General features: G+C 46.7%; 1 protein-coding gene across 1 annotated transcript in view; it reads left to right on the top strand.

Moving 5' to 3' along the window:
- The first annotated feature begins 387 nt into the window (after positions 1–387).
- EFNB1 (ephrin B1) overlaps positions 388–10,211 on the top strand; it is a 68,826-nt gene continuing 59,002 nt past the window's right edge. Inside the window, exon 1 of the mRNA XM_081847212.1 lies at positions 388–796. Coding sequence (XP_081703338.1) covers positions 651–796 — 146 coding nt within the window. The 5' untranslated portion in view covers positions 388–650. The remainder of the gene's footprint in view (positions 797–10,211) is intronic.

Below are 10,211 nucleotides of genomic sequence, written 5' to 3'. Positions count from 1 at the left end.
TAATAAATTATTAACAGTAATAATGATGTTAAAGCTCGGCTGCCTCCATTCCCCTTATCCCTCGCTAGTCAAGCTCCTGTGAGAGCAGCAGCAGCAGCTGTCAGGACTCGGAGTAGGAATAGGTCTCCTCGTGAGCCGGCCCGTGCAGCGCGCGAGTCAGCGCCGTCGCGGCAGAAGCGGTAGCAGCAACAGCAGGCGCGGGATCGGTCCCCGGGAGCGTCTGCCGCGGCCGCGCCTCCCCGAGCTGGGCGTGGCCTCCGGCTCCTCCCGCCTTCTCCAGCAGCCGTCACTCACGGCAGGACCCGTTCTCCGCCGCGTCGCCATTGGCCGACGCACGGGGGCTGTCCTCGGTGACCGCCTGCTCGCGGGTGTAGAGGGCGGCAAGGGGTGCGCGGCGCGCCAGTCGGGGTTTGGCGGCCGGAGAGTGTGCGGCGTTGGAGCGCAGCGAGCAGGAGGAGCAGCCCGGGAGGGTTTGCTTAGCCTGGCCGGAGGAAGAGGGATCGCAGCCGGCTATAGGAGCTGCCTGAAGCCGCCGCAGGAGGCGCCGTGGAGGATCGGGGATTTACTTTTCGCTCGTGGTGTGGATTTAACAGGGGGAGTCGGAAGCGCAGGCGCCGGAAAGCCGGCGGCGGAGGCGGCGGAGGAGGAGGATGGGCCGCCCGGAGGGGACCCACGACGGCCGCCGCCTCCTCTGCCGTCGGCTGCTGCTGGGACTGCTGCTCGCCCTGTGCCGCCTGGCGCCGCCACTGCTGGCCAAGAGCCTCGAGCCCGTCGCTTGGAGCGCCGCCAACCCAAAGTACGTGCAGCCTCGACGGGGACGGAGGGCGGGCTGGGGAGGCTGCCGGCCGAGGCCGGAGCGGGGAGCACCGGCTGCATCTTCAGTCCCAACTCGGGAGCGGCTCCGTCGGGCTCTTCTGTCCAGGAATCCCTTCTGCCGGGGCTGAGTTGGACAGGGCGGGCGCTGGAGCCCCCTTCTCCCCTCCCCGCGTTGTTCCTTCGCCCTTGACCGGCCTCGGAGGGCGAAGCGGGCGCTCCCGCTCGTCTGAAAGGCGCCGGCGTGTCCCGAGTCCGGTTTCGGGTTTTTTTCCCCGGGGAGGAGAAAGGGCACCTGAGTGGGTGGTTGCATTTCCCTCTTAATTTTTTTAACCCTCTCTCCAATTTTCATTTATTGTCTTTGGGGAGAATGGCACTTCTTTGTTGCTGAAATAGAAAACCAAGTGAGTCCGAATTGCCTGTGTGTTCTTTAAAAATGTATTTTTAATTGATTTTCAATCGCGTAATGAGCAAACAGGAAATATCAAGGCAGCACTGTCCAGATTGTGGAAGACAAAGGAGTCTCCTGGTGTGTGTTGGAAGGGGGGGGGGGCGCCTCCTCTTATCCATCTATTTTTTCTCTGCCAGTCGGGAGTTTCTTTCTCTTAGTAGGCGACGGATTAATTCTTTCCCCTCCAAGGACTTGTCTAACTTTCACCCCTGTTAAATGCTACACTCAGGAAACCCCTTCTTCACCCATTCCTCTCCACTTTAAAACTAGGCTTCTTGAGTTGAATGGTACCCCCAAGGGTCACCCAGTCCAACCCCCTGTGATGCAGGGGTCAAATTGGGTGACGGGTTCTTTTGTTGCAGGAAAGTGGATTTTGGCTTGGCGTATGTGTGTGTGCAGGGAGCTGAGTTGGAATGGGGCAGAGAGCTGAGTTAAAGGTGGGGGGCCTAAGTGCCACACTCTTAAGGTGTTTGAGGGTTTTCGTAAGGGACCTGCTTCCTTCCTTGGCTTCTGTTTGGGCACTGAGCACTTCACCTGGGGGGAGTGTCATCTCAGGTTGCACCCAAACTGGATGCTGGCGCCCACTCTTGGGTGTGGCTGGGAAGGTAGTTGTTCCTGGTGAATGCTGTTGAATAGGGCGCCCAAAATTGACCCACTCTGATAATGGAAATTGACCCACTGCAAATGGAATATTTATTCCTCTCCTCGTCTGGCACCAAGCGACCCCTGGGGTCAGGTTTATCCCCTGCACCTCTGTGGTTTGTGGGGCTACCCCTAAACCTGGCTTGTCGAGAGTAGCTGAACCCCAAAACCCAGACTTTGAGTTTTTAGTGAGTCGAAGCTGCACCCTGGAAAAACCACTGTGCTCTGGAAAAACCACTGAGACACCCAGGAATAGATGGTAAACATTGGTGCCAGCGTAGTGTTGATTTGTCCAGCAGGCCTTCTGCATGCCGCCTTGGCAGGCCTCTGTCTGTCAGACCCAGCTGCAGAAATGTTTGCCAGGCGTTTGCAGACACAAAACATCACCCACTTCTCTTTACTGGGCTGTGGGGTTTCCTGAGTTTGACTTTGCAGAAAGTCTCACTAAGTGCCTGGTTTCCAGTCTTCCCGGTTCTCCTTTTCCCCATTAATTTTAACCTGAGATACCTATTGTACTAGCTTGTGCTGGGCAAGGAGGACAGGTTTTGGATTCAGCCCTTCCACTTCTCCCTCATCAAAATGCAAATTGGAACCTCCCTGGGGCAGAGACTTCTCTGTCCCCATAATACAATTTTCCATGGAGTGCCCTGCACATGGCAGCATAATGAAAAAATACTTTAATAGTGGCAAGAAGCATCCTTGGATGTAGAGAAAAATGTGTGGGTCCTCCCTCCATGTGATATTTATTTTTTATTTATTTCATAAAAATTACACACTGCTCGATTGTAAAAGAAATAAAAATCCTCAAAATGGCTTACAAAAATAACAAAATGATCTCTGAGTAAAAAGGAGGACGATAGTTTAAGACTGATGAAAAGTTGAAATAACAATAAAACAGATTAAAATTCTAAACATCTCGAGAGGCTTGTCTATACAGTAATGTTTTTGACAGGCACCGAAAACAGGACAGCGGAGGATAGGCAGGGAGTTCCGAAGTGTAGGTGCTGCCACATTAAATCTAATAATGTAAATAATAATATATGTGGTCAGGCGCTTGATTTCCAAAAAGCAAAGTGGTTTCCTAAAATGATCACTAAGAAAAATTACCAACAACAATGCAAGACGTACAAAAAATTAAAAACTAAGTGATAATGATAGGAAGTGCATCTTTTTGCACCCACGCTAATGGAAGTTAAGGGGGGGGGGTTGGCTCAGCAACTTGGGAGCGCTTAAAAAAGCTGCGCTGTTGCTTATCTTTATATTGTTGTCAATAGCTTTGATAATGTAGCCGTATTAAATAAATAAATAACATTGTTTCTGGGTTCCTGTAAGTCCACTGTTGGGACCTCACATTTTTCCTTTTTATTAAAATAATTGCAGTGCAATTCCAGGCCTGCCTCTGTACTTGGTTTGTGCAAAAGAAATGTTAACAATGGCAGATGTTTCTTTCCAAACAGTCCTCTCAACTGCGAGACAGTAAAAAAAAAAGTCCTCTGAGAGATGTTTAGATTCCCGGTTGGAGTGCTAATTATCCAGAGACGTTTGGAGACTGATTTCATCAGGATGTTTTGGGAGCGGCTATCCTTTATCTTATAAATCTGTTTATCTCTTTTAGGGTGGGGGGAAAAATCAAGGGTGAACTAACCCTCTGGACGGCACCCCCACTTTGTCCGTCTGGGAATAAAGCCCGGAAGGTGGAGGAAAGGAGAGGTGTGTGTGTGGGGGGGTCATATTCTTTTCAAGTCACATAGTTGGGAAAGGACCCCTTTTCTCCAGCCTTCAAAATCATCATGAGCATTTATTAAATTTATTAGCTGCTACTTTTCTCTGAGCGCGACAAAAAGAATTATTCTGCATCAAGTTGTTGGAAGACATATTTAGATATCCCTGAAAAGAGGAAACTTTTTGATGAAATTGAAGAACTCCCCCCCCCCCAAGTGATCCAGCAGATCAGTTTTTAAGGGTGGAACTGGAATTCGTGAGCAGGATTCTGGAAGAGCCTGAAATCTTCACGCTTTCTCGTGGGGGGTGTCTCTTTTGGGGAGTGGAGGGTTTCTTTTCTTTGGGGTAGGTGTACCTCGGGTTAAGAACTTAATTCGTTCTGGAGGTCCATTCTTAACCTGAAACTGTTCTTAACGTGAGGTACCACTTTAGCTAATAGGATCTGCCGCTGCGCCACCGCCACACGATTTCTGTTCTCATCCTGAAGCAAAGTTCTTAACCCGAGGTACTATTTCTGGGTTAGCGGAGTCTGTAACCTGAAGCGTCTGTAACCCGAGGTACCACTGTACAACTGGACCGATGTGGGTCTTGAAGTTTTGAGACCCTTTGTGGGATGATTGGTCATCGCTTCCAAATAAAAAAGGGATAGCATGCCAAATAACAGCTAGAAAGTGTCTCTGTGATAGGAGACCTTCTCTGCCAAATATTTTATTTTCTTTACTTATTCATACAACATAAGAGCATAAGAAGAGCTTGCTGTTATCAGTGTTGCTCGCCAGATTTCCATTATGAGAAGCTTGCAAGCAGAATTCAAACACAGGAGCAACTCTCCCCTCCTGCGGTTTCCAGCAACTGGGATTCAGAATTGTCGCTTCCCCCTGACCATGGAGGCACAGCTTAGCCATCGTGGCTAGTAGCCATTGATAGCTATGTCCTCCTGTATGAATTTGTCTCACCCTTTTTTCAAAACCATCTAGGTTTGTGACCATCACTGCCTCCTGCCAAGCGAGTCCCACAATTTAACTAAGAAGTTCTTTCTTTGATTCTATCCTGAATCTTCCTGGATTCAGCTTCACTGGGCATCCATGAGTTCCAGGTGTTATTTGCACTTTCTTCAGATCACGCATAATTTTATAAACTTCCATCAGTATTGAACAGTGCCCCCCCCCCACTGCCTGGAGACCAAATGCCTATTTAATTGCATTTGATTTTAAGTCCTTTTAAAAAATAGTTTGGTAAATGTGTTTAGAAGCCTGTGACTTTTGAATGCTTTGGGACTAGATTGCCCTTGAACCCCTTCCAATGCAATTCAGGGTTCTGTGTTCTGTCGATATTGCATATGTAATAAAACAAGACCAGGTTGATTGAAAAGTCGGGGTTTTCTAGGCTGTTCAACTCTCTCGGGACGTTGGGTTGTCAGTTTGTCCAGTTAACATGAAGTCCCAGAGTTGCGAGATCTGGTTCTCAAAGCAAGCCTGCATTTAGGGTCTCCCAAAAGATGGAGAACTTTTTGCCATGATCATTTAGGTTGGTGGCCATCAGTGCATCCTGTCCCATAGTTTAACTATGTACTTAAAAGAAGCACTTTCTTTTTTCTCTGCTGAATTTTTCAGCATTCAGTTTTGTTGGATGCCCATGAGCTACAGTGTCAGGACAGAGGAAGGAAAACTTTCCTCTAGCCAGGCGTAATTCTTTAAATTTCAGTCATGTCGCCTTTTCCCCTCTACGCTTAAAAAATCCCGAATTCTGCAACTTTTCTTTGTAGGGGAGCCGCTGCATCCCTACGGTCATTTCGGTTTCTCCTTCTGCGAACCTTTCCCAACTCTGCAGTATACTTTAAAGGCAAGGTGGCTGGAACTGTAATCAGTGGCACGTTGCATTCACCATGCTTTCCCACATTTGGATTTGGGGTGGCTGGAGGATGTGGCAGGAGCAGTCTGTGGTTGTCTTGCAGGGCAGGTCGGCAAGGCAGGGAATACCTTGCAGGGGAACATCCTGCCCTTCTGTGTGGCTGGAGATCTTGTTAAGTTCCCAGCAAAATATGGTCAGAGACTTCAGCTGAGGAAGTGTGTGTACTAAAAGCAAGCAAACTGCTTACCTTTTAAAGACCAGCTTTTCCACACTTACTGCGCTGTAAAGTCTCTCTTTCCCCCCACTCTTTTTGTTTGTTTGTTCTGGAGCTTCCTCTGTGAAAACCCACTGTTTGAAGCTGAATTGGAGCAAACAGCAATTCGGGTTTTCTGTGGATTGCTGTTTGCTCTGATTTAGCTTTCAAAGAGCGGGTTTTCACAGCGAGAGCTCTGGAGAAAACAAAAAGAATTAAAGTGTGGACTATGCGTGGAAAGCATGGGGGAAAGGAAGTGTGGATAAGCCTGGAGTTTGGATTCCACCCCCCTTCCCAGATGCCTTGAGAAGACCGTCATGAAAACATGGGGGTTGGGCTAGATGACCCTTGGGGGTCCCTTCAAACTCTGCAATTCTACAATTCTATGGAGGTTTGTTTATTGTAAAGCTTTCCATTTTATTCTATAAAACAGAGAACAGTTATAACAACAGGTAAAGATTGACAGACAAAAAGTGAAGCTATAAAAAAGGCACATAGAATGAGACTGGTTGTGCTTGGGTGAAAATAACGATGTCCAATTAAAGAATATCCCCTTTATTTGATTATTCCAGTTTTGCCAGGCTTGTGACAAGGGTTGTTCAGGAAATGATGCTTCTGTTGTATATGTCATATAGAAATGCCAAATCATACAACAACAAAAAAAAGCCTGGAGGTTCTTGCCCTTGTTGAAAAATCAAATTATGTGCATTTTTCTCCACTATAGCTCTATTACAGAGCAAGTGCTAGCTACTAAGCATCCAGTGTTAAGATTTTGGGCTGATTTCCATAGAATTGTAATGACCGTTTGAGCTGCCAAGATCATATATAAAAGCTGTTCTGTTGATACTAGTATCATCGAAAATAATCAGTAGCATTCATTCTGGATAAGAAATAGCAGCTTCTTTAGTAATATTGATCACTTCTGTCAAAATCAAATTCCAAAAAACCTTGCACTAACTTGCTTTCATTGGCGGTTTTTAAGCAGAGTTTGGATGGTCGCCTGTAGGAGATTCTTTAGCTGTGCAATTTGTGCATTGCCAGGGTTGGACTAGATTACCCTCGGAGGGGGGGTCCCCTTCCAACCCTTTGATTCTGTGCTTCATTTCAGAAGATTCTCTGGAGCACATAATGGTGGTTCTGCCTTCTCTGCCCCCACCTAACTGGCCTCCACAAGTGCTGTGATTTAATATTTGTTTTCAGAACAAATTGCCTATATCCTTTAAAAAGAAAAACAAGAAGTGTGGAGTTTTCCAACCTGGTAGAAATGGTGTTGCACTTTGCGGTGTTGAGAAACTGACTTGAAATGGTTCAAAATTTCATATGATTTAACAGAATGTAGAAAAGATGGATACTAACACTTTAAATAATCTATTTCTATTGTAACCAGCAGACGGAAAACCAGAAGTTTTCTTCCTTTATCTTTAATGTTTCTTATCTCTCTGTTCTTTTCTTCTTTTTCTTCTTTTCCGTTCTTGTTCCTGTCTTGTTCCCTTTCTCTATCCTCTTTCTTGTCTTTTTGATTCTGTGTGTTCCAAATAGTATTTTATTGTATTGTGAAAACTGTAATAAAAATCATTTTAAAAAATGAAATCGTTTCAAATTTCTGTGCACTACTCCTGCCTCCAGTTTTCTTTTCCTCGCTCCAACATAACTTCTGCTACTCTAAAACAGTAGTTTATAACTGTCTGAATGCCACCCAAGCCAGGATTGTGGGGGAACTTTTAGCTTTTCTTAAAACATCCCTTTGGCTAACATTTTTGAGTTAAATATCTGATGGAAGGAATAAACGCTGCTTTACCAGATTTTACTACCTGTTTTAAATCTTCAGTTTTATAGAATTGTAGAGTTGGAAGGGGACATCTAGCATTGCTTCTAGGTAAGCAGGCAGTCATTTGTTTTGTATTTTGGTAGAGATAATGGAATCGGAGTTCTCTACCTTTTCATCATATTTAAACATTTATTTCTTTGTAGTTGCAGGGCGAAGATGTCTCGAATAATTCGTGAAATACTTACGATTCGTTCTGCATTTCAAATTCGCTATTGATTCTTGATCGTCTGTTGGAATTTTCCTTCTAGGAAAAGTCCCTGTATATATGCGCGTGTCTGTGAGTGTGTCAGACAGACAGACAGACAGACGCTGGTCTGGTTTTAATTTTATCCCCTCGTGCCTGAAGGGGGAAGTCTGCGTAGCAAATATCTTTCTGGGGAAAGGAGAACAATGGCCTTGCTTGGGTGATTTCAGTCATACTTTTTTCTGCAATGCCAGACGTCCGGGGTTGCTCAATTCGGGGTAACAGGGTAACATCTCGGAGCCAAGGGGTGAAATTTTGTGGAGAAGTCATAAGGACGTCTGAAGAACCTGCTGGATAAGGTTCCATCCTTCCATTCCAGCATCCTGTCCACACAATGGCCAATCAGATGTCTCTTGCAGAAAACCAGCAAGCAGGATCCGAGCACAAGAGTCCTCTTTCCTCCTGCAGTTTCCACCAGCTGATACCCAGAAGGTGCCTCCAACTGGAGGCAGAGCATAGCCATTCCGGCTAGTAGCCATTGATAGTCTTCTCCTCCATGAATTTGTACATTCGTCTTTTAAAACCATCCCAGTTGGTGGCCATCACTGCCTCCTGGGGGAGCAAGTTCTGTAGTTTGCACTGAGTGAAAAAGGACTTTCTTTCATCTGCCCTGAATCTTCCAACATTCAGCTTCACCAAATTGCCCACGAATTCTAGTGTTAGACAGGGAGGAAAACTTCTCCCTCTCCACTTTCTCCATGCCCTGCATAATTTTTGAAACATCTGTCATGTTACCTTTTACTCACCTTTTCTCCAAACTGTAAAGCCCCAATCCCAGCAACTTTGCCTCATGGGGAGATACTCCACCTCCTTGCTTGTTTGATTTTCTGAACCTTTTTCATCTTTGCAATTCCGTTTTTGAGGTGAGCAGAACTGTTCCAAATGAGGACAGATCATAGGTTTTTTTTTTTAAAAAAAATATGATGTGGCATTTTTGTTTTCCACTCCTTTCCTAAGGATCTTCCTCAAGGCTCTTCACTGTTTTGCATCGGGTAAATGTTGATCCACATGGGCTTCCATGTGTCCCTTCTTAGAAGTAAAGACTCTGAACAAAGAATAGGTTTCAGGCTGGTTCAGAATAGGGCAACTGAAATGATCAAGGGGGTGGAGCGACTCACACAGGAAGAAAGGTTGCAGCATTCGGGACTGTGGAACTATGGAACTCACTGCCACAGGGGGCAGTGATGGCCACAAAATGGGATATCTTTGAAAGAGGATTGGGCAGATTCGTGGAGGAGGAGAGGGTTATTGATGGCTTCTAGCCACAATGGCTATGCTCTGCCTCCAGAGGCAGCACTGCTTCTGAACCCCAGTTGCTGGAAACCACAGGAGAGAGGACTCTTGTGCTCGGGTCCTGTTACCTGGTTTCACGCAGAGATTGTTCCCCACCTGACTGGCCTCACTATTCACAAAAATTCAAAGTTCCTTCTTGCCATTTTAGTCAGTAAACAGGGTGTATTCAGTTAGGCGCAGCATGGAGAAAATCTGTTTGGCCACTGTGAGAACAGGATACTGTCTCGGTTGGGCCTCTTGGCCTGATCCAGTCAGCCTCATCCTGTGTTCTTATGGAAACCTCGGGAGGGGGAGTTCATTTTTACTCGAATCCTCCTTGCAGGTTTCCCAGCAGACGGCATATGGTCTGCCACTGTGAGAACAGGATGCTCGGCTACATGGGATCTCATTGTGTGCTTACAAAGCCTGATGCTTCTGAATGGCAATTGCTGGAAACCGCACAGCGGGAGAGTGGCTCCCTTGCTTGTACTTGCTGGTTTCACCCTGGTGCATCTGGTTGGCCTCTATGAGACCAGGATGCCTCCCTCATCCAGCAGCCATGACGGTGCTGAGAGGAGCGCAGGGCTTCATGTCGGCCTCGCTCCACTTTAGAAAAGCGGCTGGTGGAGGAGGAGCTGGACAGGACCCAAGGGCTCCTGGGCCTGGGATTGGGAAAAGGGTGTTGTTTCACCTGAGACATCAGGTGTACCTGGGCCATACCATTGTCAGGTTGCAGGCAGAGGGGTGGGTGGGATCGCAGGATTGGCTGCTCCCCCTATATCCCTCTATATGGGCTTCCCTTGTGCTGAATCCGCAATGCTGTGGTGCTATTATTGAAAGAAGCGAGGCCTTGTCAGCATAGAACCAGAATTTTAGGGGTGGAGGGAACCCTGTGGGTCATCCAGCCCAACTCCCTACAATGAAGGAATCACAGCTAAAGAATCCCCAACAGGTGGCCGCCCTACCTTTCCCCATATCAGGGAGACAAGAGACAGCAGGTCCTTAAAGTTTCTGCCTCCAGGTTGAGGTGTTGCAGCCTGGGGAAACCATTATTATATTATTACATTACATTACATTACATTACATTACATTTCGTTTTCATTTCATTTATTCAGAGCATTTTCATCCCCTTCCG

This window comes from Podarcis erhardii, assembly GCF_964252035.2.
Source record: "Podarcis erhardii genome assembly, chromosome: Z".
Taxonomy (NCBI): domain Eukaryota; kingdom Metazoa; phylum Chordata; class Lepidosauria; order Squamata; family Lacertidae; genus Podarcis; species Podarcis erhardii.
This window is presented reverse-complemented; position numbering and strand designations above follow the sequence as displayed.